The 27,559-nt window shown below is 39.5% G+C and overlaps 1 protein-coding gene across 12 annotated transcripts in view; it reads left to right on the top strand.

The window, feature by feature from the left end:
- The window catches only part of BAZ2B (bromodomain adjacent to zinc finger domain 2B), a 205,171-nt gene that overhangs the window by 90,937 nt on the left and 86,675 nt on the right, over nucleotides 1-27,559 (top strand). For 6 of the 12 annotated variants that reach the window (XM_089328267.1, XM_017342870.3, XM_051849479.2 and 3 more), the window contains exons 8-11: nucleotides 8,952-9,558; nucleotides 11,107-11,400; nucleotides 12,622-12,682; nucleotides 13,437-13,545. In XM_089328267.1, the coding sequence (XP_089184393.1) occupies nucleotides 8,952-9,558; nucleotides 11,107-11,400; nucleotides 12,622-12,682; nucleotides 13,437-13,545 (1,071 nt within the window). Of the gene's footprint in view, nucleotides 1-8,951; nucleotides 9,559-11,106; nucleotides 11,401-12,621; nucleotides 12,683-13,436; nucleotides 13,546-13,805; nucleotides 13,908-27,559 lie in introns of all 12 variants that reach the window. The other 6 variants (XM_089328265.1, XM_089328268.1, XM_089328266.1 and 3 more) reach the window with 2 other exon arrangements.

Here is a 27,559-nt window from a genome sequence, read left to right on the forward strand (position 1 = left end):
CAAACTTAGGAGGGAAGAAACGGGAAGAACTGGGAAAATATCGGAGAGAGAGACTAGCAAACAGCCTAGGGAAATTACCGGAGAGAGAGACTAGCAAACAGCCTAGGGAAAAGCCGGACGAAAAGGGTGCCGGAGGAAGCTGTTGAAAGCCTAGGCATAGATTCAGATACGGACTACGGGGGAAGCTGGGAGAAATCTCTAAAGGTCGAAAGCGAAAGTGAAAGCTAGAACAAACAGACTCGGTCGCGGACTGTGGGGAGAGGCCAGGAGAAATGAGGGAGGAATATTGTTGGAAGAAAACTTAGGGAAACATACCGGGTAGAGAAAAATGTTAGGGAAATTGAAGCCGCGGGGGGCAGGCCAAGGCGGACACGAAAGCCACTTTGGGGTTCTCAAGTTAGCCCGGGAATAGGGGGCGAAAAGTTGAAACCAGAAGCTGAAACGTAAGCCAGATTGGGATCCGTCTGATTAGCCCGGGGAGCAAAGGACGGGAAGCCAGATCGTGGGGCGGAAACGTGAGCTGGGTTGAATTCGCCAGGTTAGCCCGGGGAACTTAGATTGAATGCTAGTGGCGGACACGTAAGCTACGCTGTGTGACTCGCGGAGGCTGCCGCGCGCAGACAGAGCGTGCGGGGCTCAAGTACATAGGGAACGCGGGGCTGGCGAGAGGCCGTGGTTCAGACGCGAAAGGGTTAAGTGCAAGACCGCGGAGTGTGCGCGCAAAGCCGAGCCGCGCAGATGAGAGAGGCGCTGGCTGAAGCGGCGCAGAGCCGGGAAGCTGCCGGCAGGGCGAGGCGCCGGGAAGCTGCAGGGATAAGAGAAATAGAAGTTTAGAAGCAAAGTGAGAGAAATAGGAATGCTGGAAGATAGAAGTAAAATGGGAGAAATAGGAATGCCCGGAGATAGAGAAATAGAGAAATAGAAAGGCCTCCCCTCAACATGGCAATGAGAGAGCTTGGATTCGGTCTGCCTGATTAAGGCGGTAAGCACCAGCAAGCAGCTCGACCAGAGTATGAGCTGCAGGTCACCGAAGATAGGCACGAACCAACACTAATAAGTCTCCCCCACAATACGGCAATGAGAAAGCTTGGATTCGGTCTGCCTGATTAAGGCGGTAAGCGCCAGCAGGCGGCTCGACCAGAGTATGAGCCGCAGGTCACCGAACACAGGCACGCATCAGCGCCTAAAAACCTCCTCACAACATGGCGAAGAGAGGACCCGGATTCGGTTTGCCTGATTGATAGGACTTGTAAAGAACCTGTGGCAACTCTAGCAAGTAGAGCAGAGTGTGTGCCGCGGGGCACCGAAGACAGGCGCGTATCAACGCCAAAAATAAAAAGAAAGGGGGATCTGTGGGGAGCAATCCGGACTGGACTGAGTTACTGGAATTAAGACTTATTCTATGCATCTGCTCTCCCACAATATGGCACTGGGAGAGTGTCGCTCCCCCTCTTCGTGGAGGAACGACACAGGACCCTGCGCTGTTCTTTCGTCTGCTCGGCCCTCCCCGGGTTTGCTGCTGGTTCTTCCCGGGTTGGCTACTATCCCTTCCACCTCCGTGGAAGGGCAGTTCCCCCTGGCCGCATTCCCCACTTCCGCAGGGGAGCGGCACACCACCGGCCGGTTCTCTCGGGGGCTGCACGGGTTCCCTCAGATGTTCCCCATAGATGTTTCTGGTGCATGCCGTCTCTCTCCTCCTTTATAGTCCTCCTCCGCCAATCCCAACTCGGCTGAGTACGCTGCTCTCCAATCAGGAGCAAGTCCTACAGTTAATTGGTTGAACTGGAGGCAGCTGTGCGGAAGCTGTTTACTTCTCTCCCAGCGCCATATTGTGGGAGAGCAGATGCATAGAATAAGTCCTAATTCGAGCAACTTAGTCTAGTCCGGATTGCTCCCCACAGATCCCCCTTTCTTTTTATTTTTTGGCGTTGATACGCGCCTGTCTTCGGTGTCCCGCAGCACACACTCTGCTGTACTTGCTAGAGTTGCCACAGGCTCTTACAAGTCCTATCAATCAGGAAAACCGAATCCGGGTCCTCTCTTCGCCATTGTGAGGAGGTTTTTAGGCGCTGATGCGTGCCTGTGTTCGGTGCCCTGCAGCGCATGCTCTGCTCTGCTAGAACTGCCTGCAGGTGTTTACAAAACCTATCAGGCAAACCGAATCCAAGCCTTCTCATTGCCGTATTGTGGGGGAGACTTATTAGTGTTGGTTTGTGCCTATCTTCGGTGACCTGCAGCTCATACTCTGGTCGAGCTTTGCTGGCGCTTACCGCCTTAAATCAGGCAGACCGAATCCAAGCCTCCTAATTGTTGCATTGTGGGGAAGCTTTACTGATGTTAATTCGTGCCTGTCTTCGGTGACCTGCGGCTAGCCGCCCAGGTGCTCATCGCCTCACTAATCGGGCAGACCGAATCCAAGCCTTCTAATTGGCATGTTGAGGGGAGGCCTTATTTCTCTCTATTTCTCTATCTCCGGGCATTCCTATCTCTCCCATTTTACTTCTATCTGCCAACATTCCTATTTCTCTCATCTTACTTCTAAACTTCTGTTTCTCTTATCCCTGCGGCTTCCCGGTGCCTCGCCCTGCCGGCAGCTTCACGGCCGCACGGCTTCCCGGCGCCTCGCCCCGCCGGCGGGCTCCGCCCCGAGGCTGCTTCTCGGCGGCTCGCCCCGCGGCAGCTTCAGGGCTCTGCGCGGCTTCCCGGCGCCTCGCCCCGCCGGCGGGTTCCCGGCTCTGCGCGCACGCTCCGCGGTCTCCACGCACTTCGCGCCCGCACCACGGCCTCGCGCGCCAGCCCCGCGTTCTCTATCTATTCACGCCCCGTGCTCTCTCTGCACGCGGCGGCTTCCGCGAATGTTTCCGCCACCACCGGCATTCAGTCCAAGTTCCCCGGACTAACCTGGCGAATTTCAACCTGGCGGCCCACGTCTCTGCCTCTGGTTCCAGATCTTCGCCTCTTGCTCCCCGGGGTGACTTGAAGAATTCCAAGGTGGCTTATATCTCCGCCTCGGCCTGCACTCGCGGCTTCATCCTCCCTAACATTTTTCTCTACCCGGTATGTTTCTTTAAGTTTTCTTCCAACAATATTCCTCTCATTTCTCCTGGCTACTCCCCACAGTCCGTATCCGAGTCCAAGCCTCCTCCAGGTTTCACTTTCGCTTTCAATCTCCTAGCTTCCCCGCCATAGTCCGCATCCGAGTCTATGAAAGCTTTCACTTTCGCTTTCAATCCTAACTTTTTTCCCACAGTCCATATCCGAGTTTATGCCTAGGCTTTCAATAGCTTCTTCCGGCACCTTTCTCGTCCGGCTTTCCCCTAGGCTCTTCGCTAGTCTCTCTCTCCGGTATTTTCCTGCTTCTTCCCGTTTCTTCCCTCCTAAGTTTCCTATCCGTCCTAGGTTTCCTATCCGAGTCACGGCACCATTATGTCGCTCCCCCTCTTCGTGGAGGAACGACACAGGACCCTGCGCTGTTCTTTCGTCTGCTCGGCCCTCCCCGGGTTTGCTGCTGGTTCTTCCCGGGTTGGCTACTATCCCTTCCACCTCCGTGGAAGGGCAGTTCCCCCTGGCCGCATTCCCCACTTCCGCAGGGGAGCGGCACACCACCGGCCGGTTCTCTCGGGGGCTGCACGGGTTCCCTCAGATGTTCCCCATAGATGTTTCTGGTGCATGCCGTCTCTCTCCTCCTTTATAGTCCTCCTCCGCCAATCCCAACTCGGCTGAGTACGCTGCTCTCCAATCAGGAGCAAGTCCTACAGTTAATTGGTTGAACTGGAGGCAGCTGTGCGGAAGCTGTTTACTTCTCTCCCAGCGCCATATTGTGGGAGAGCAGATGCATAGAATAAGTCCTAATTCGAGCAACTTAGTCTAGTCCGGATTGCTCCCCACAGAGAGAAGTAAACAGCTTCTGCACAGCTGCCTCCAGTTCAGCCAATAAACTGTAGGACTTGCTCCTGATTGGAGGAGAGCAGCGTACTCGGCGTGTGGGCAGCTGAGTTGGGATTGGCAGAGGAGGACTATAAAGGAGGAGAGAGACGGCATGCACCAGGAACATCTAAGGGGAACATCTAGTTGAAGGAACACCTGTGCAGCCCCCAGAGAGCCGGCCGGCGGTGTGCCGCTCCCCTGCGGAAGTGGGGAATGTGGCCAGGGGGAACTGCCCTTCCACGGAGGTGGAAGGGATAGTAGCCAACCCGGGAAGAACCAGCAGCAAACCCGGGGAGGGCCGAGCAGACGAAAGAACAGCGCAGGGTCCTGTGTCGTTCCTCCACGAAGAGGGGGAGCGACACTTTCCCACTCCCTCTCCCCTTCCATTCACATCAAGATTCATTTTTGATTCTCTTTATATACAGAAGATCAGTTTAGCATACATTAAGTAAAGATTTCAACAGTTTGCTCCCACACAGAAACATAAAGTGAAAAATACTGTTTGAGTACTAGTTATACCATTAAATCTTAATGTACAGCACACTAAGGAAAGAGATCCTACATGAGGAGTAAGTGCACAGTGACTCCTGTTGTTGACTTAACAATTTGACACTCTTGTTTATGGCATCAGTAATCACACTAGGCTCTTGTCATGAGCTGCCAAGGCTATGGAAGCCTTTTGAGTTCACTGACTCTGATCATATTTAGACAAGGCCATGGTCAAAGTGAAAGTTCTCTCCTCCCTTCAGAGAAAGGTACCTCCTTCTTTGATGACCCATTCTTTCCACTGCGATCTCACTGGCAGAGATCTTTCATTTAGGTTTTTTTTTTTTTTTCCAGAGTGTCTTGGTTTTCCATGCCTGAAATACTCTCATGGGCTTTTCAGCCAGATCCGCATGCCTTAAGGGCTGATTCTGAGGCCAGAGTGCTGTTTAGGACATCTGCCATTCTATGGGTCTGCTGTGTATCTCACTTCCCATGTTGGATCGTTCCCTCCCTTTTTTATTCTATCAGCTAGTATTTGCAGACACTATTTTTGTTTATGTGATCCCTTTGGTTCTTAGTCCTATCATTATGATCAATTGTGAACAGCAATTGATCACTGGGACTAGTGAGATGGCATTGGTACATGCTACCTTGATCGGATTGAATTGGAATCCCCTGATATGTTTCTAACTCTACTGTTTGAGGTAAGCCAGCTTGAGCATGTCCCTCACATCAGATCTTATTTAATCCTTACAAAATCTTGTGAGGTAAAGAAACTAAGACTTAGGGTTAAATGACTAGCCAACATCATAAAACAAGCTAAAAGCAGAGGAATTTAAACAAGCATTTTGAGTTCAAGGCTCATGATTAAGATTTTTAAAAGTGTGATGCTCTTTCTCTCTGGAGATCATTCAGAAATTATAGTACAAGTTATCTGAAGTGATAATGGTAGCTAATGGATGATATGTTGTGTGAATGAACATATACATTAGACTCAACTCTGAGCAGTGTACTCTTTATCAATGCCTACTATTGAGTTAGAGGTTATTTTAGAAATTCTTCTCTTACAATATTTATCTTTCTATGAAAATCTAACATAAAATTTTCTTTTATTTGTTATGATAATCTTATTTGTTTCTTTCCTGCTATCTGCTGTGTGTACCCTCTTTCATTCATGAACGGTTTTCATAAATGTTATTTAATCACTGTATCCTTTATTTTATAGACATGTAGTTCAAATCAGTACTATTAGTATATATGTATAAATCAGGGCTGGAAAAGTATATGTTATGTCAGTTTTCTTTTATCAAGTTATCTGGATATTTTGTGGTGTGCAGAAACAGGTGGGGGCCCTGGGGAGTAAGAGCTTGGAGGTAGGACAGACCTTTGAACCTCTCTGTTCTGTTATCAATACTACTGCTGTCCGAATGGGTATCTTAAAGCAGCAAGAATTTTACTACTATATTGGTCTTAATTTTATCCTCATCATCTTTTTAACACATCATCCTTGATATCAAAAAGGATGAAACGTGCACTGTAAAAGAGTAGCTGGGATAAAATACTGTCATCTTCGGTTCTTCTTGAAAACCTATAGTTGCTATATATGGAAAATGATTCTGCAGTAGTATAGTGAGAAGCAATTGCAAGGCATTAAAATGTAAAATTAAAGGGAAAATTTTTGTTGTCATGGTCCTATTGATATTGTTCATTTAGCAGGAAAATAAAAAATAGAGTACACAATGATTATACAACATAATTATGTACTAAGAGATGGAAATATACTAAATTTTTCTGCTGAAATTTATTTCTTTTTTAAAAGTATTTTGTTTAGGAATTCTGCTGTAAAATTACTTTTAAAAAGTAAACCCAAGTACGTAGTCCAATTTTCCGTGTTCTAGTCACTGAATAGCTACAAATTAGGCACCTTGTCTTGTCATGCTATTGCCTTAGGTGTAATTATTACATGATAGTTTTTGTTTATAAAGACATCTTATTGACTTAATTTTCTAAACTAATACAATGAAGATGTAAAGGAATACAAGGATTTTATTTGAAAATCCCTCATTGCTTCTTACCATGACTGCTTTAAACCATTCCCTAAGTCACTTTGTATGGCGCTGACACTTGGGAAGGCCCTCTCAGAAATCCCTGCGTTGGGGCCCAAGTCTGATTCAGGCCACACTGCTGACTTCCATTTCAAAGCCGGCTTCCTTAATGCCGAATTTTACTTTAGGTTAGGAGATTCAACTCCATTATTGTTATTGAAAAATATTTTGAGGGGCCAGCACTGTGGCGCAGCGGACTAACACCCTGGCCTAAAGCACTGGTATCCCATATGGGTGCTGGTTCAAGATCCGGCTGCTCCACTTCCGATTCAGCTCTCTGCTATGGCCCAGGAAAGCAGTGGAGGATGGCCCAAGTCCTTGGGCCTCTGCACCTGCATAGGAGACCCAGAGAAAGCTCCTGGCTCCTGGCTTCGGATAGGCACAGCTCCAGTTTTTGTGGCCAATTGGGGAGTAAACCATCAGATGGAAGACCTCTCTCTCTGCTTCTCCTCTCTCTGTGTAGCTCTGACTTTCTAATAAATAAATAAATCTTTAAAAAATATTTTGAACATTCTAGTTCCATTTTTTATATATTATTTTAATAATACTGGTTTATGGGGCCAGCATGGTGGCACAGTGGATTAAGCTGCCACCTATGACACAGATATCCCACATGAGCAGCTGTTCAAGTCCTGGCTGTTGCACTTCCAATCCAGCTCCCTGAAGCACCTGACAATGGTCCAAGTGCCTTGGCACCTGCCACCAACATAGGAGAGCTGGGTGGAGTTCCAGGTTCTTGGATTGGGCTTAGACCAGCTCTGGCTGTTGCTGCCATGTGGGAAATGAGCTAGTGGATAGAAGATACCTCTCTCTCTCTCTCCCCCTCCCTCCCTCTCTCTGTCTTTGAAGTAAATAAATAAATATTTAAAAAATAATAATTTAGTCAAAATTTATATGATATTTTGTTTCAAGGAGATACCAATAGCTGAATAATTTTTGTCTCATATTTATAGCTGTAAATTTTATGACTTAATAGTCTATGAACTAATTTTTCCCAAGAAAGCTATTATTTTTCTAAACTGGGTATTCTTTCAAATGTTAATATCTAAAGGCAGTCAAAAGTATATCCCACAGAATGTGGAGCCATCATTCCCACCAGCTTCTTCTCATAAACCTTGACTCCAAAGAAGTACTTCTTGTTTGCAAAATCATTCATTCAGCAATCTAGAATTGTCTTTTGAGTACATTCCAAATGCAGGCTCCAAACAATATTATGGGAAGATCATAAAGATAAATAAACAACAGTGTAAGATGTGAATGTATTCTCCTTGTAGCGGGAGTGTAGAATGTCTGGCCCAGCCTGGCCTGGGAAATCATTTGGTCTGGTGCTGCCAAGACAACTGCAGGTGGGATTCGAAATTGAAGAAATCTATAAGAAGAGAATTTTTAAGTTGACAATTTTGTGTGGCCCACAGATGATGTTATAAATATCCAAATGGCCATTAGCAAAACAAAATGTTCCCCGCCCCTGCCTAAAAGGCTTAAGGCACATAGGCATATAGTGTGTGTACTGAATGTCATCTGGCTTGGAATATAAGGAGCTAAAAGAGACAAAGGACAGGGGCAAAGAGGACTTCTGGCCAGGACAAACATAAAAAGCCTCTTGGGTTAAATCTTCAAGAATGAACATTATTTCCTCTGCTTGAAATGTAGAAGAGGAGGATATTTCATGCAGACAAAGTGGTTACAGGAAAATGTGGAGGTGCTGAAAATATGACGTGCAGAGCCCATGGCAAATAGTCTCCTGGAAGGTTATTCTAGTGCCTAATTGTAAAATAATCTGAGTGTCATTCTGAAGGGTGTACTTTATAAAGTTAGCAGTGTTCCAAGTGGATACTATAATCAAATAAGGCTTAATCTAAAATAAAACTGACGTTGGTATATAGCATATGTTGGAAGTTAGGTGGGAAGAAATAATGGCTTTGCTTAAATCTGAGCATTATTTCAGTGAAGGAATCCAAAGGCATGGTAATATGTCTGACATAGAAAAAAAGAAACAATATTTTCAGGGCTTCAGATTTGGAATACTCTTAGAATGGGAGCAACAGTAAAGAGTAGGGGATAGTCAGGAAATAAATAAATAAACATACATATATATTCATGTATATATATACACACACGTGCACCTATATAGAGGAAAAGATAATTAAATGTTAAATATATTAAGTCTAGCCAAGTTTCAGCAACCAACTTGTCATTACTGTCAGTCCTTGTACAGCACTTATAGATCATGATTTAAATATATATATATGATATATATATATGATGTATATATATGATATATATGTGGGGTATATATATATGGGGTATATATATGGGATATATATATATATATATATATATATGAAAGCAGCTGTTTTCAGATATTGAGAGCAAATAAAAGCTATCTTCGTTTTTATGCTACATTTTGTTTTGTCTCTTATGTTTCAACAGGAACAGTATAAACAGACATTCCCATCACAGTTAAAGAAGCAGGAGTCATCCAAAAGCCTGAAGAAGGTTATTGCAGCTTTGTCAAATCCAAAAGCAACCTCTAGTTCACCAGCACATCCAAAACAAACATTAGAAAATACCCACCCTAACCCATTCTTAACAAACGCACTTTTAGGTAATCACCAACCAAATGGAGTTATTCAGAGTGTCATTCAAGAAGCTCCTCTAGCACTTACTACCAAAACTAAGATGCAGAGTAAGATCAATGAAAGCATTGCTGCTGCAAGTATCACCCCTTTTTCCTCACCTGTAAATTTGAGTACAAGCGGGAGAAAAACCCCTGGCAATCAGCCACCTGCAATGCCCTCTACCTCTCCTATACTGCATAATCAAGGGAAGGAAAAAGCAGTTGGCAATAACGTGAACACAGTGAAAACACAGCATCTCACCCATCCTGCACAGTCATTAGTGGAACAGTTTAGAGGAGCAGATTCAGACATTCCCAGTAGTAAAGATTCTGAAGATTCCAATGAGGATGAAGAGGAAGATGATGAGGAAGATGATGAGGAAGATGATGAAGATGATGAGTCTGATGACAGCCAATCAGGTTATTTTCTCTTTTAAAATTTGAAACATTTTTCTAAATGCTGTGTGAACTGAAACATTTAAGAGCTTCTTAATCCACATACCTATAATCATGTTCATTTGCTATGTTTCACACAGCTATGTGCATTTCTTTAATGAATAATTGATATTGGAAATTCCAAGTTAAATTCTCAGTTTATTCGTCTATTAAATAAATAATAACTGTGAAGTGAATATAAATTCATTAATTAAGAAAATTTCATCAACTTGCTTAATGTGCAATCAGAACCACTTATTGGTTCCATTTTTTACATCTTTGCTTATTAAAATGTGTAACTGTATATATTGAACAGAAGTAAAATTACTGTTACAGACTTTCACAAAGTACCAAAAGCCTAAATTCTTAAGAACGTCCATTGGTAACACAAGATTTATGAAATATCTTTGGAGTTTTGGGTATTCTCTGACTTAATTTTTATTCACTTTGTAGTTTCTTTTTTTTAAGAGAGGGGTTTGGAAACATAAAATACAAGGTCACTTAAATGTCAAATGCAGAGATGAAGTACACATACTAAAAGTTTGTGCATTTGCTACCAGTCAGCCACAAATTCAACTGTAAATTTTTTAGAATATGAAAAGGAAAATTTAGTCAATATATAATTTAAAATGTCTGTAAGTTAAAAAAAAAACTGCTTTCTCAGGGTAAAAAGAATTCTTCTGGATAATATTTTTCCTGGGGCTTCAGGGGAGGCAGGTAATAAATATGTGTGATTGACAGATAAATGTAACTTTCAAAAACTAGTTTTTATTAGATTAATGTAAGCAGATAGTACTAAATTGATCAAAACTCCACAAGAGTTGTTGTTCTGGGAACTTTTTAGGGTGCAGTCCAAGTGTGAGTCCAGTTTATCAAGTGTAATCCAGTTAGAGGATTTATGTATTTGGAACAACGAGTGCATTACACCTAGGACTGCATAGCTAGAAGAAACTTCAATTTTTCAGTCACTATATTGCCATACCATAGTTATTCCTATAAGGCTGGTTTTCTGAGAAACCTGATGAAGTCTTGTACCTAAATAGAAAAGCTGCCGCTGAATAAACCAAGAATATCCCTTAGAAAGTTTTATCCTGAAGTCCAAATGATAGGATAATGGTAGATCCAGACTGCTTTTTCTCACTCTGGACTTAGTTCACATCTGGAGGCATTGAACTCTGTTAATTTGGCTAGTCAGTTATGTTCTCTCTTTTGCCTTAGTTTCTAACACAAAGTTCAAAGTGTTTTTGAAGCCATTAAGCAGAACTCATTCATGACAAGTGTCATGTGAGAATTCTTTTATTATTAAAATGTGGAGTAAAACTGATACTTTTAAAAGAATTGTGAGGATTTATCCCCTGCATACACTGTACTCAAACAGTTTATCAGACAGTAATTTTTACATTTATTCTTTGGGAAAGTTGCTTGAATTCTCAGTTGCAGACACTGGTTCCTGAGCTACTCCATTGAGATACAAACTGCGAAGTATTGGTTATTATCTAGTTATAATATACAAGTGCTTCTTTTACTTCCCAGAATCAGATAGTAATTCAGAATCAGAGACAGAAGGATCAGAAGAAGAGGATGATGATGATAAAGACCAAGATGAATCAGATAGCGATACAGAAGGAGAGAAAACTTCAATGAAACTGAATAAAACAACTTCCTCTGTTAAAAGCCCTTCCATCAGTCTCACAGCTCACTCAACACCTCGTAACCTCCACATAGCAAAAGCCCCAGGCTCTGCTCCTGCTGCCTTATGTTCTGAATCCCAGTCACCTGCTTTTCTTGGCACATCTTCTTCCACACTTACTTCAAGTCCACACTCTGGTACCTGCACTTTATTTTTATTATTGTAAAGTGGAAGTCAAACCATGGCAAGAGTTTTTATTTATACAGTGTTCTGGAGATGATCTCATTGGAATCAAGTTGTTACAGCTAGATTTTAGGTTGGCAAAGAAAGGTCAGCATGTGTTTTCAAAGGGTATGACCCATTTCTGGTTGTTGGTTTTTGGATTTTTGCTTTTTGTTTTTTGTTTTTTTCTTTTCTGTGCTTCCAGTTTAAGAATCTGGTTGATGACAGCTCTTGATTTTGAATTTTTTCCTGCTTTTGTGTTCAGTTTGTGCTTCTAGAATATAGAATTCGATTGACAATTGGACTTTCTGTGCATTATGAAAAAGCTCACTTGGTTACTTAAGCTACAGTTGTATTTCTGCCCAACACATAGCCAGTGTCAATTCTTTCAGTGAGTAGCATTCTTATTCCATTAGCATGCCGCACCTTTTTTCTGTTTGACTTTTTATAAACTTACAGAGGTCATTATTAAAAATGTCTACATTTATATTCTAAAGCTATTCTCCTCATTCAATATCTTAGAAAATATACATGGATATGAGAAAATATTTTCTTGTTTTACATGTTTCTCTTTCTTCTTGGCAGTTTCTAATTTTGCTTTTAGTTATCACAAACCAGGATGATGTCCTACTAAGCTAAGATGAATTGATTTGTACATGAAATTTGATATTTGTCTTTGAAAATCTTTGCATATAATCATAATCCTATTCCTTTGTGCTTTAGATTAATTAAAAGACCTAGGACGTATATAGCCATAGAAATTAAATTGTCTGAAAATGTATGCGCCAGCTGATGAGATTTTCCAGCCTCTGGACACACTTTCAAAGAAAATGACTGTAAATAGGCTTGTTGAAACCTCTATCTGCTATTTCTCTCTGACTCCTTAAGCCATTTCTTTAATAACAAAATCAGAACACAGATAAATATTGATACTTTGGAGGGTTTTTTGTTTGTTTGTTTAGAGAGAAAGACAAGTTATTCTAACATTCAGAACAAAAGAAGAAAGGAAAACAACCCTGTGCCTTATACAGTATGTTTTATTGAAAAACCACCTAAAATAATGTATAAATTGTAGAAATACACTAATCATCCAAATCACCAAGTGTGTACTTTTTAAAGAAGAGTTTCTAAATTATCAAGAAATTGTTATCTGTATAAACTAATCTTTTATATCAACTGGTTGAATTCTCTTAAAGGCAATTCCAAAAGAAGAAGAGTAACAGATGAACGTGAACTGCGTATTCCCTTGGAATATGGGTATGCAGAATACAATCTCCTTTTTGCCTTTCCCCTGTATTATGCATGTTTGATGTATACTATATTTCTTTTCTATACTGACAATGAAATAAGTGCACATAGAATTTATTAGAGCAGAAGAGCCAGGGCAAAGAAGTTGATCAGAACACAGAAATTAAGCCTAATTGCTGCATGGACAGATGGCAGAGCCTAGATGGGATCATGCAGCCACATGGGGAATATGCCTGAAAAAGAACCAGGAGCAAGCTGCCTGGCAAAAAGCAGGATACAATTAAGACTTTCAGGAGTGTCTGTGAAGATGGAACTCAAGGGTTGTAAAAGGCACTGTGGTCAGAAATGAGGGACTTGATCACAGTTTGCCTAAAATGGTTTAATTGGAACTGAGATATTTCTGCCCCGAGCAGCAGAGAGCTACGTTTACTTCATGCTTCTCACCTAGAGCATTTCAGATAGGATAATACTCATTTACACTTGTTACTGAAATACCTCAGTACCGAAAGTCACTTCAGTTATGGTTTCTAAAAAATGTAATGGAGTTTAATATTTGTGAATTGAACCTTTGATTAATGTTTTATTTGAAGTATCTAAACTAAAAAAAAATCTTTTTAATGTAAATGAATTTGTGTTGTGATTAGAGATTTCTTTTTTTTTCTTTTTTTCTGTTTGCTAAAGAGCATGCATACTTTAACTTTGTAAGTTTGAAAGGCTTTTTGAAAATTAAGTATGTTGTAACCCTCATTTCTGTTATGTGTAGCTGGCAGAGAGAGACAAGAATAAGAAACTTTGGAGGGCGCCTTCAAGGAGAAGTAGCATATTATGCTCCATGTGGGAAGAAACTTAGGCAGTACCCTGAAGTAATAAAGGTACATACTTTTCACCAAGTAGCATACATTTGATGCCTATTAAGCATGCTTGTATAAAAAAAAAATTGCACACCTTTCTCAGATAAAATTCCTTGATACAAAATATTCTCTTGTGTGGGACTAATGTACTTAACCTAAATGAATCTGCTATAAATCCATAGCCCGTTTACGCAAAACGTTAGTGTCCTGAAGCTAGCTGTACTTCAAAGCTGGGTTGTCATTATTAAAACCTGAAGTGGAAAAATATGTGATTTTTTCAGTATCTCAGCAGAAATGGAATAATGGATATCTCAAGGGACAATTTCAGCTTCAGTGCAAAAATAAGAGTGGGTGACTTCTATGAAGCCAGAGATGGACCGCAGGTATCCACTTTTTCAAAAGTACAGTCTTTGAACCAAAAAGTAGTACCATAACCTAAATGAAGTAAATTTCACTACACTCTGGAGCATTGCATTTTGTTAGTTCATTGGTGTAGCTATACTAAAACTTTGTGGTAACACTCACTAAATCCTCAGGTAACTGTTTCAGTAACAAGGAGCTTTGACATACTATCTTTTTTCCTATTTCAGTAAATGGTTTCCTGTTTATTAGTTCAATCAGTTTTATAGTACATGACTATATAAAAGGATATGAATTTAAATTGGAAAAATAAAAAGTATCAGTTCCCTGAAAATTAAACAGTTTTTTAAAAAGCTAATTTGGGGGCAGCATTTGGCACATTGGTTAAGATGCCACTTGGGACTGTGCCTCCCATATTGGACTGAATGGTTCAGATCCCAGCTCTGCTTCTGATCCAGCTTCCTGCTAATGTGCACCTAGGAAAGCAGCAGGTGATAGCTCAAGTACTTGGGTGCCTGTCTCCCAAATGGGAGACCAGAATGAGTTCCAAGCTCCTGGCTTTGGCCTGGTCTGTTGCTGACAATGGGGAGGAGTGAACCAGCTAATGAAAGATTCCCTCTCTCTCTGTATTCCCTCACCTCATATCTGTGACTTTTAAAATAAACAAATAAGAAAAAAAAATTTAGAAAGCTAATTTGAATAGGTAAACTGTAGCTATTATTAACAAGTTCAAAAGAAGATAAATGTACCCCTAGGACTGGGGGAGGATCTTGTGCATTTGATTCTGATACACTACATAATGCATTTTTAGTAGCTTAGCCATTTTTCTGTTGTTATTCCTTAAAATTAGGTGAGTGAAATGTCTCTTTTTTGCAGAAATTAAAATTTTAAACCAATCATGCACATACCTGAACCTCAGTCGCCACAGCAGTCTTTCATCTTGTGGGTTAGGATCACCTCCTCATCAGTCAGCAAGAGGAATCCTTCAAGGATACCTCATTTCCAGTGTTTCTTTATGATTTCTCCTTTGCTCTTCAAATCATTCAGCTCTATATAATTATGATCCCTTTTGTTTAGCTTTATCAACTCCATTGAAAGAGGTTCTGGCTAAGGAGTGATGAGATCCAGATTCTTATTAACCCATGAAATCGTTTTGTGATTCCTAACATGATAAAATAATGCCTCTTTTCTATTCGAATTCTTTTTCTGCCAAATGGGAGCATAATAACACTTCTGCCTCAAAGATTTATGGTAGTGTTAAAAATGAGATCATATGCATAAAAATGTTTTGAGAAGGTTAAAAGGCACAGCCACCTGAAGTTGATGGTTTCCTTCTTGACTGGCATTTCTCTCTTTTAGCCTTTCATAATACACAGAAATGAATTTCTTCTGCCAATTAATATTTTCTTTTCAAATAGGCAGACTTCTTTCAATCTATATTACCCTCTAATGCTATAGTTATAAAAATGAAAATCATTTTTCATTGTGTGAGAGGTTTGAGAGTTTAGAAGATTAAGGGAATTTCCCAAAGTCACACAACCTCAACAAAGCAGAAAAATAACTAGAACTAAAGATTTCTTAAAAAGTGTTCTTTCACATACATACATAACCCATTTTCCTTTGGCAGCCCCAACTTTAAAGGAATGAGTTATGTTCAGATCTATTTGTTTCCATGTGAGCAGTTCTAAAATGACAAAATATATTTGTCTGAGGTTTAACTAATTTAAGGAAATATATTCTAAAATTTTTATATTTTTCTTTTTACCTTTTACTTAAATTGAGTTATGCCTAAAATGTCAGGAGTTATTAGAATTTTAGTGAACCAGTACTATTTTTCGCATTCCATACATAAAGGATCAGTCTTTTTTTTTGTCACAAAACATATTAAAAAGCAATGTTTTTCCTTTAAAATTCTTTCTGTTTGTTAATCTTTTGGTTAATGGTTCCAAATGTCAAACATTGCTTTATGTTTTAGGTTCAGTAGACTTTTATTCTGAGAGGAAAGTTAATTGCTATTCAATACATAAAGGATTTTTGGTTTTGTATCACTGATAATTAGACTTAATCTATAAAGCCTCATTACACAAAGCAGTATGTTCTTTGACATCCATTCACTTTTTATTAAACATAATCAGTGTTTTCCAAATGCATATTGTCTTGTTGAGATCAATTCCAATCAAGGAAATATGGTAAATTACTAAAGTCAGAATATGTTAAGCTGCCAACATTTCATCAGAGTGCTAGGGGAATTATAAACAATTCTGAGAGCACTTCTCTCAGTTAAAACAATTAGTTTTATTTAATTTAATGGATTTACTCTGGATACTTTTAGAGAACAGTTAAAGGTAAGTAATCCCCAAAAAGTATTTGCTAATTAATTAGAGTTGCATAAAATTATAGAACCATATACATTTTATTTATTATGTGATTCATATGTATAAGCATATGGTTAATTGGAAACATGTAATTATAAAAGATTATTTTATGAAAATAAATAATGACATTTTCTGCAGGAACTGAAGCATGAAATAATTTTTACATTTATTATTTTGTAATTGTTTTTCAGTATAAAGAGAACAGATTTCACATAGTTCATATATACAGTATAAAGTATATAATGGTACTTCTCTCACTCTGTAACTTCCTCCCTCCTCCTCCTTTTCTTTATTTTTAAATTTTTGCGATAGCATATTTTTTGTTTACTTGATAGTCACAGGCTTAATGCTGCACTGAGGAGTTCAGCAAGTAAAAAATAGAAAAACCACTGTCCAGCAGGAATATAGACAAGGGCTATAAACAATGAGCAAATCCCAAGATGTCAGTTTTGCTCATATACATTACATTTTTTTTTGTACTCTATATATTAACTATCAGAAATGAGAGAAAATGTGATACTTGTCTTTTTGAGTCTGGCTAATTTCATTAAGTGTAATTATCTCCAGTCACATCTGTTTTGTTGCAAAAGACAGGATTTTCATTCTTTTTTATGGCTGAATTAAGTATTGCATTGTGTATTTATACCACATTTTCTGTATCCAGTCATCAGTTGATAGACATCTGGGTTGATTCCATATCTTAACTGTTGTGAATTGAGCTTCTGTAAACATGGGAGTACAGGTAACTCTTTCAAATACTGATTTCATTTCCTTTGACTATATTCCCAGGAATGGGATGGCTGGGTCATATGTTAGACCTGTTTTCAGATCTCTAAGGAATTTACATACTGTCTTCCATAATGGTTATACTAGTTTACATTCCCACCAACAGTGTATTAGGATACATTTTGCTCTACATCCTTGTCAGCATGTGTTATTTTTTTATTTTTGGATGATAGCCATTCTAATTGGGATGAGGTGCAACTTCATTCTGGTTTTTGTTTGCATTTCCCTGATGGCTAGTGATCCTGAGCATTTTTTCATGTGTCTGTTGGTCATTTGTATCTCATCCTTTGAAAAATGTCTGTTCTTGCCCTTTGCCCACTTCTTAACTAGATTGTTTGTTTTGTTGGAGTTTCATGAGCTCCTTATACATTCTGTATATAAATCCTTTATTAGTTGCATAGTTTGCAAATATTTTCTCCCATTCTTTCAGTTGCCTCTTAACTTTGTCAAGTGTTTTCTCTGAAGTACAGAAGCTTCTTAACTTGATGCAAACCCATTGGTCTATTTTTACTTTTATTGCTTGTGATTCTGGGGTCTTACCCAAGTAGTCTTTGCATATTCCAATGATGATTTCAGGTCTTATGTTTAGATCCTTGATCAACTGTGAGTTAATTTTTGTATAGGGCATGAGGTAGGGGTCTTTTTTTTATACTTCTGTATGCAAGATCCAATTTTCCCAATATTATTTGTTAAGAGAATATCTTTTCTCTAGGGAATGATATTGTTTGTCAAAGATTAGTTGGTTACAGATGTGTGGATTAATTTCTGGGGTTTCTATTCTGTTCCACTTGTCTACATCTCTATTTTTATGCCAGTACCATGCTGTTTTGATTATAATAGCTCTGAAGTATCTCTTAAAATCTGGTATTTTGATGCCTCTAGATTTGTTTTTATTATTTAAGGTTGCTTTGGCTATTTGGAGTATCTCTGGTTTCCATATGAATTTTTTTAAAGATTTATTTATTTATTTGAAAGTCAGAGTCACACAGAGAAGGAGAGGCAGAGAGAGAGACAGAGGTCTTCCATCCACTGGTTCACTCCCCAACTGGCCACAATGGCCAGAGCTGTGCTGATCCGAAGCCAGGAGCCAGGAGCTTCCTCTGGGTCTCCCATGCAGGTGCAGGAGCCCAGGGACTTGGGCCATCTTCTACTGCTTTTCCAGGCTATAGCAGAGAGCTGGATCAGAAGTGGAGCAGCCAAGACTCGAACCAGCACCCATATGGGATGCTGGCACTGCAAGCGGCAGCTTTACCTGCTACACCATAATGCCGGCCCCCCATATGAATTTTAGTATCATTTTTTTTTTATCTGAGAAGAATGTCCTTGGTATTTTGATTGAAGTTGCATTGAACTTGTAAATTGCTTTGAGTAGTATGGACATTTTGATGACATTAATTCTTCTAATTCAAGAACATAGAAGATTTTTCCTTTTTTGAGTTTGTCTTCTTCTATTTCTTTCCCTAATGTTTTATAATTTTCATTGTAGAGATCTTTCACATCCTTGGTTAATTTTATCCCAGGGTATTTAAATGTTTTTGTAATTGTTGTGAATGGGAGTAATCTTACAAGTTATTTCTCAGCTGTGGCATTGATTGTGTATGCAAAAGCTATTGATCTTTGTGTGTTGATTTTATATTCTGCAACTTTATCAAACACTCTTATGAGTTCCAATATTCTTTTAGTGGAGTCTTTTGCTTCCCCTATATATAGATCATGTCATCTGCAAACAGGGATAATTTGACTTCCTCCTTTCCAATTTGTATCCCTTTGATTTGCTTTTCTTGCCTCATGGCTCTGGCTAAAACTTCCAGAATTATACTGAATAATAATGATGAGAGTGGGCATCCTTCTCTGGTTCCAGATTTTAGGGGGAATGCTTTCAACTTTTTTCCATTCAATATGAAGCTGGTTGTGGGTTTGTCATATATTGCCTTGATTTGTTTGAGGTATGTTGGTGTGAAATAATTTTGATCAGCCTAATTTATAGAAGACATAAAATGTAGTTTGAAATAAAGACATTTTTTCATTATGCTGATGATCATATGTGCTTATAATATTTCTGCCTTTTTACAAATTGATGGTTGAAAATATTAAAAAATAAAACTGTGAATTTTAAAACACTAGAAAGAAATATGCCAAAACTTTAATAATGATTGTAATGAATGGTGGTACAGTGATTGTTTTTGTTTTCTTTTGTTTTTTTACATTCTTGCATGTTTTGTATTTTCTAAAATTTGTGTTATATAAATAATGTGAAAACCAATTTCCTGGCTTTTGAAAACACTTATAGCCTTTATAATCCAATAAGGTTAAAAGTCCATACTTTTCCAAAGGCAAATAGGTTGTACATAATGATTTTAAAAGTTACAATTTTCCAAGCTTCATGAGAATTTTGATAGAAAATGAAATGTTATATTCACAGATTCATTAAGATTCTTAACGCTCTCCCAATAAAAGATTTTCTTTGGAAATATTATGGTATTTATCTCTTAAAGCATGCCAAAAAATAACCAATAAGTTCAAATTTGACTTAAAGTATGTGACATATTACATTAGCAGCATTCCAAAGCCTTTATTTTACAGGTGGAATTTAAGAGATAATCATTTATACTAGAAGATAATATCTGCAATAGAGAATCATTTTTCGTATATGTTAAGCATTTTTGATGCAGTATATTTCTGGGCCTAAACTCTACTTATATATTTATTAGTAGCAAACATTTGTTGAAAATATTGACTTTATACAATAAGATGAGATGATGAGATGTATGAGAGCTCATATTCTTTGAAATTTAAGTAAATTCAGCATTAAGGACAGCAGTTTAATAATTATCTTTTTTCAAAAAGAGAATTCCTTAATTTAAGTAAATAAAGTTATAAAAGAAATAGGAAAAAAAGAGCCCTTATCTGTTAATTATCAGATTTTTTTACTTTGGTCTACAAATGTGCTGAAATTTGAGAATGAAAGAGTTGCAGAATCAGCTGCTTGGCAGTACTTACAGATATTAGATACTTCTTAACAGCTTCCATAACAACCTTGATTTTAGGGGTGATAGACTTGGAGGAACATAATGAACTATAGTATTCTGTAAGTCCATGTTTTACTGGCTAGCTGCCTTCTGGTGGATTTATTAACTGTTTTAGTCCATTTGAGATTATTTTGAAAAAGTGTGTGATAGTTTTTTTTTGACAGACTTTGCTCCATCACATTATAAACAGCTTATTGCACCTAATGTTTACCATTGTTTTTATTTTGAATTGCTTTTATTTATCAGGATGGTAGAAAGTGAGATTGAGCTAGACAGATTTTGTAAAACATGAAATATGTTTATTTTTATTCACTTAACTATGATATTAAGATAAAAGGTATTCACATTTCTTAGGACCATATGAAGGCTTGAGAATCAATTGCTAAAAGCAAAGATCACTTTGGATTATATGATGATCTACTAAGAAAATATTTATGAGATACAGAAAACAAACAAGAGCAAAACTTACTATAATCTGTTATTTAATATATTATTATTTAAATAATAATTTATAATATAATTTATAATAATTTGTATTATATATAAATATAATATTTAAATAAATTAAATGTTATTTACTTTAATATTAATATTTAATATATCATTGGGCTTATTTTTTCCACCAGGAAGTTCAGGAGGATTTAGAGAACTGAATTTCTACTGCATTCAAGCCAAAGAAATGCAAAAAAAAAAAAAAAAGGAATAATGCAAAAAAGAGACTAGTTAAAAATGACTCAGAGAATGTTGCTTTTTCTCTCTGAGATGTATTTTTTAAAATTTTCTTAATTTTGATGGCACTAGACCGTAAGAAAAGTAAAATATCTGTAGTTTATCACTGAAGAAAGCCTTTTTTCTTACTTTTGTAAGTCAAAAAATATTTGTGACAAACACCTAATGTGCCAGGCATTTTCTTCTCCAAATAAAATTCCCCTAAATGTACTTTTTTTCATAAACTAAATTATAAACACACCTTTTTCTACAGAAATGTTGAAATCCTGACTTTGAGGCAAAACTAGCGTTCATAGAGAAACTGAAGAGTACAAAGTTTTATAAATTATGATCACTGATGTAGAGAAGTTTATTCTCTGGGGAAGATAATCACTAGGTATAAGCGTGTCCGGCTAAAATTAGGATTCTGTTAATAAGGGAGCAGACGTAGGGCAGGCAACATGCAGTTCCTGGCACAGCTGTTATGCTAGTAATTATTTCAAATTAAGTAAAGAACAAAAAGATGGGGAGCCAACAACCAGGGTTCTAATTCAACTCTGCTGTTAACTGTCATACTTAATGCAACATGGCTATGGGCACATAGGGACACTAAGAACATGAAAGATCAGTACCAGAAATCTGAAAGTCTGAAAATCTGTGTCACTAATCTTCCAGGTAGGATTTTTGTGGCCTGGCAAGGCTTATGGGAGTCCAGTTGTATGAATTCAAGTGTGTAGCTAAGTAGAAGCTACTGAAAGTCATGACTCTTATAGGGTAACCTACCATGAGTTACGGGAAAGCAGAGTCAGCATTATGGAAACAATTGTGTCAACTCACATCTTAACTGTCTTTAAAAGATGATAACCCTTTCCTCCTATAGCTAACTGTTCTTCTCTTTCATATCTGTCAGATACTATTCAATGTATGATGTTAATAAGATGTGTTACTAAGGTGAACTAAGAATCTCTAATGCCATAATTTTTGTAGTATATCAACCTCTTACTACCAACTTCTGGAACTTTATTTATTTAAGCTGTGGTTAAATGTACAGAAAATGATATATCCAGAAATTAATTTGATAAGTGACCAATTCACTGAGTGACTCTCAGGCCTAAAATTATTCGAACAAATACCTTAGTCCAGATTTAAAATGTATACCACAGATACTTTACTGCCAGAACAGGAACTGGGATCCAAAAATATGAGTAGAATGTTCATCCATTCACTGATATAACGTTGAGCCTATAAGAAGTCCTAGAGCTCTCATACATTAACTTGGAAAATTGAGGTTTGGTGGCAAAGAACTGCAGATCTATGGTGAAACTGCTGCAGCAAAGCTCATGTTATAACTTACAAAATTATCAGTAACTTGGCAAATATATCATTCAGTGTGTTGGCTTTTTGTGGACTGGTTTCTTGCATTTAGTTGTAAGCTGCTTTGTCCCCTAAATAAATCAGCTTACAAGTATATAAAATCAAACAAAATGTGAGCAACAAAAGAAAAATAAGGACATGCTAGGATATAAAATTGAAGTGGGAATGAGATTGGAGAACACATTCCATTAACACCTAAACATGTTACTGCTAAACCACACATTGACTCTCTCAGTGGAACATGGGAAACCAGTTAATTAGGCAATTAAGTGTTTATAAGAAAGATTGAAACCCACCAGTTTTTCATGAAATGTTCAGCGTTACGTTGGAGTGTAGCAGAAAAAGTAGCAGAAATGTTGGAAATTAGAAAGATCATATGGAAATTAAATTTCCTAATATCTCTTTTGAATTTCTGAATATTAAAAATATAAATTCATTCATTCATAAAATAAGTTTTCTGTAAAGATGTTTACTTTGTAAGTCATGAATGCTTTGATGAAATACATTTATTTGCCAATTTTCTCAAGTATTTCTCCAGCCTTTAATTTAACTGTGGAAAAAAAACCTCTATTATATCCTTTTTCCATGTTGCTTAGAGGTTATCAGAAACTTTAATCATCTTTTTGGTCTACATTCAGGTTTTCTCCATCACATTCAAGCTGTCTTTAATTGCAGACAATTGTTTTTAATATTTTTGTTTATTTATTTGAAGGGTATAGTGACAGAGATACAGGGAAAGAAATCCTGTATCCACGGTTCACTCCTCAAATGGCCCCAACAGCCAGGTCTCAGCTGAAGGCAGGAACAAAGAACTCTTTCCTGATATACATGAGTAGCAGGGGTCCAGGTACTTGGACCATCCTCTGTTGCTTTCCCAGGTGTATTAGTAGGGAGCTGGATCAGAAGTGGAGCAGCCAAGCCTTGAACCAGTCCTCTTGTATGGCATGAGGGCACCAGTGCCATCCCCAATTCCACGCATTTCTGTATCAGAAAACACCAGTATTTCCATCTTCCTTTCCAATTCTCATTCCCTTGCCATAATCTAGACCTTCAGAATTTTTATATTAACAAATGAAATTCCATTCCAACCTCTGAACTCTTTCCAATCCATTATTAATGTGTGGTCCTTTGATCACCTGCACCGGAATAACCTCAGCCTGAGATACATGTGAAAATACTGTTCTCCTGGGGAAAAGACTTTCTGGTTCACCCGTAGATAATGTTAGGCCTTATGCAGAGTCGGTGCCTCAACAAATATTTAAATAATAGATTACAGTCTTAGAGTGTACTTTCACTCCTTTACTTATTTACATTGATTGTGCGGTTTCTTTTTTCCCTTGTATATGTGGCTTTTAAAGAAGTGAATATGTTATTCACCAGGATATAAATTAGTAACTCTTTTTTAAAAATGTTTATTTATTTATTTGAAAGGCAGAGAGAGAGAGGTCTTCCATCCACTGCTTCACTCTCCAAATGGCTCCAACAGCCAGAACTAAGCTGATCTTATGCTAGGAGCCAGGAGCTTCTTCGGGTCTCCTACATGGGTGCAGGGGCCCAAGGACTTGGGCCATCTTCTATTGATTTCCCAGGCCATAGCAGAGAGCTGGATCAGAAGCAACACAGCCAAGACTCGAACCAGCGCCCAAACGAGATGCCAGCACTGCAAGTGGCGGCTTTACCTGCTACACCACAGTGCCAGCCCCATAAAATAGTAACTCTTAAAAATGAAATTATGGCCGGCCCCACGGCTCACTAGGCTAATCCTCCGCCTTGCGGCGCCGGCACACCGGGTTCTAGTCCTGGTCGGGGCGCCGGATTCTGTCCCGGTTGCCCCTCTTCCAGACCAGCTCTCTGCTGTGGCTAGGGAGTGCAGTGGAGGATGGCCCAAGTACTTGGGCCCTGCACCCCATGGGAGACCAGGAAAAGCACCTGGCTCCTGGCTCCTGCCATCGGATCAAATTGGAGGGTGAACCAACGGTAAAGGAAGACCTTTCTCTCTGTCTCTGTCTCTCTCTCACTGTCCACTCTGCCTGTCAAAAAAAAAAAAAAAAAAAAAGTGGAATTATGGGGTTGGCACCGTGGCACCATGGGTTAAAGTCCCAGCCTACAGTTCCAGCATCCCATATGGGCACTGGTTCTAGTCCTGGCTCCTCCACTTCCAATCCAGCTCCCTGCTAATGCACCTGGGAAAGCAATGGAGGATGGCCTAAGTCCTTGGCCCCCTACACCCACATGGGAGACCTGGAAGATCCTGGGTTCAGATCGGCTCAGCTCCAGCCATTGTGGCCGATTGGGGAGTGAACCAGCAGGTGAAAGATCCTCTCTCTCTCTCCCACTCTCTCCCTCTCTCCCTCTCCTTCTCTCTGTAACTGTCAAATAAATAAAGTGAAATTATAATGCAATGAGCATAATTAACTAAAATATTTCAACATGTCCATCATGTTGACCACTACTTTTACCTATATCTTTTAAATCTTAGTCAAGAAAGATTATTTCCAGAAAACGGTTACTATCTTAAGTTTTAGAAATTAAGAAGAAAAGAATCATACACTTTTGATAATTTCTGATTGAAGAAAAGACTAATAGCCTATGAATCAAGTCATATAATATTGCTTTACCTGAGGCTAAGTTTTCTGAGAAAAGTATCACTTACTGGCCGGCGCTGTGGCTCACTTGGCTAATCCTCCGCCTGTGGCACCGGCACCTGGGGTTCTAGTCCTGGTTGGGGCACCGGGTACTAGTCCCGGTTGCTCCTCTTCCAGTCCAGCTCTCTGCTGGGGCCCGGGAAGGCAGTGGAGGATGGCCCAGGTGCTTGGGCCCTGCACCTGCATGGAAGACCAGGAGGAAGCACCTGGCTCCTGGCTTCGGATCGGCGCAGCGCCGGCCGTAGCAGCCATTAGGGGAGTGAACCAACGGAAGGAATACCTTTCTCTCTGTCTCTCTCTCTCACTGTCTGTAACTCTACCTGTCAAAAAAAAAAAAAAAAAAAAAAGTATCACTTATTCTTAACCGCAGTTATTTTGTCTAGTCAGTGAACTAAAGCTGCAATATCAGCTTCAGATTTTTCTGACCATCCTCTTCTCATGTGCTAAAATCCAGGTGTCAGAAGACGTAATATGTGACCCAATATATGCAATCCCCTTAGGAAGTATTTACCTTCTAAATGGTAAGGGCAAAAATGGATAGGATATGTCACTGTAGCTGTCTAATACCTTTGGGGCATCAACATTTCCTAGTCCTTTTTGACACAAGTATATTTTCCTAGCTAAATAAAAATACAACTATTCAAAAATTTTGTCTACATAAGAAAAGATAAATTGATAGGGCCTTTTAGTCTTGGCCATTAATAATATACTTCAAAATAACAATGCAAATATTTAGTCCCTTCTATTCCGAGTGTCCATGAATGTCACTTTTATATTTTTAAATTGATTGATAAATCTGCCTTGATGCCTTAAAAGTCTTAACAGTCAGCTGAAAACCTAAACTAATCAAAGTTTCCCATACTAGTGAACATAACTTAACCTAACATAAAAATTTTGTGATGGCTTCCTTCTTAGTGGTTTATTGCCTTAGAAATGTACTTGGTGAGGCTGGCGTTGTGGCATAGCAGGCCTGTGATGCCGACATCCCAAAAGTGCGCTAGTTCAAGACTCAGCTGCTCCAGTTCTGATCCAGCTCTCTGCTAATGTGCCTGGGAAAGCAGTGGAGAATGGACCAAGTTTTGGGGCCCCAGCACCCACTTGGGAGAACCAGAAGAAGCTCCTGGCTCCTGGCTCCTGGCTTCTGGCTCCTGGCTCCTGGCTTTGGCCTGGCCCAACTCTGGCCATTGTGGCCATTTGGGGAGTGAACCAAAGGATGGATGATCTTTCTCTCTCTCTCTCTCTCTCTCTCTCTCTCTCTCTCTCTCTCTCTCTCCCCTTCACTCTCTGTGGCTCTGCCTTTCCAATAAACAAAACCTAAATTTTTTTTTAAAAGAATGTACTTGGTGGGGCCAGTGCTGTGGCAAGTGGGCTGGGCCTCCATCTGTGGCACTGGCATCTCATATGGGCACCAGTTCTAGTCCCAGATGCTCCTCTTCCAATCCAGCTCCCTGCTCATGGCCTGGGAAGGCGGTGGAAGATGGCCCAAGTGCTTGGGCCCCTGTACTACATGGGAGACCAGAAAGAGTCTCCTGGCTCCTGGCTTGGGATCGCTTAGCTCCAGCCATTTCGGCCATTTAGGGAGTGAACCAGCGGATACAAAACCTTTCTGTCTTTCCCTCTCTCTGTAACTCTACCTCTCAAATAAATAACTAATTTTTTTTAAAAAAGTAGTTGGTATAATCATTGTTCCTATTGATTTGAAGTCTCAGCAGAACATTTTCATTTTCCTCAATTTGTTTTAACATGGGAATTAACTTAAATTATTTAATATAAATATTATTTTAATATATAGATAATGATCATACACATTTTTTTAGTGTGACACAGCCCTACCTTGATACAGTCTTGGCTGGGCTTTCATGGCTGAATGCATTGATCAGTCACTTACCAAGTATGAGAATGTCTTTGTAACATCATTTAAGTACAGGTCAAGAGCATAGGTTGAAGAGTGAGATGGTCAGGGGTTTGAGTCACAGTTCCATTCCTTGCTGTCTCTGTATCTCAAGCAAATTATTTAACCACAGTGAGACTGGATTCCCTCAGTTGCCATTGGGAGGACAATAAAACTGACCATATGAGATAGACATGTTATGAAAATTAAAGTATGGGGGCCAGTGCTGTGGCGTAGCAGGTAAAGCCTCTGCCTGCAGTGCCGGCATCCCATATGGGCACTGGTTTGAGTCCCGACTGCTCCACTTCTGATCCAGCTCTCTGCAATGGACTGGAAAAGCAGTGGAGGATGGCCCAAGTCCTTGGGCCCCTGCACCCGCATGGGAGACCAGGAAGAAGGTCCTGGCTCCTGGGTTCGGATCAGCGCAGCTCCGGCTGTTGCAGCCAGTTGGGGAGTGAACCAGTGGATGGAAGACCTCCCTCACTATCTCTCTCTACCTCTCCTTCTTTCTCTGTGTAACTCTGACTTTCAAATAAATAAATAAATCTTAAAAAAAAAGAAAGAAAGTTAAAGTATGTACGTGGGAGAGGTATTTATCATAGCAGTTAGGACCCCTACTCTGGATGCCTACTTCTCATGTCTGGGTGCCTGGGTTTGAGTCCCAGCTCTACTTCGGATTCCAGCTTCCTCCTAAGACATACACTAGGAGGCAGTGAGAGATGACTCAAGTGTTTGGGCCCCTGACACCATGTAGGACACCTAGAATGAATTTCCTGCAACTGAGTTCAGCCATGGCTGTTATGGCATTAGCGGTGTGATCTAGCAGATGGAAGATCGACGTCCCTCTCTCTTCCCCTCTCTCTGTCT

The sequence above is a fragment of the Oryctolagus cuniculus genome, chromosome 3 (assembly GCF_051225735.1).
Source record: "Oryctolagus cuniculus isolate XC-2025 breed Fujian yellow rabbit chromosome 3, ASM5122573v1, whole genome shotgun sequence".
In the NCBI taxonomy this organism is placed as follows: Eukaryota; Metazoa; Chordata; class Mammalia; order Lagomorpha; family Leporidae; genus Oryctolagus; species Oryctolagus cuniculus.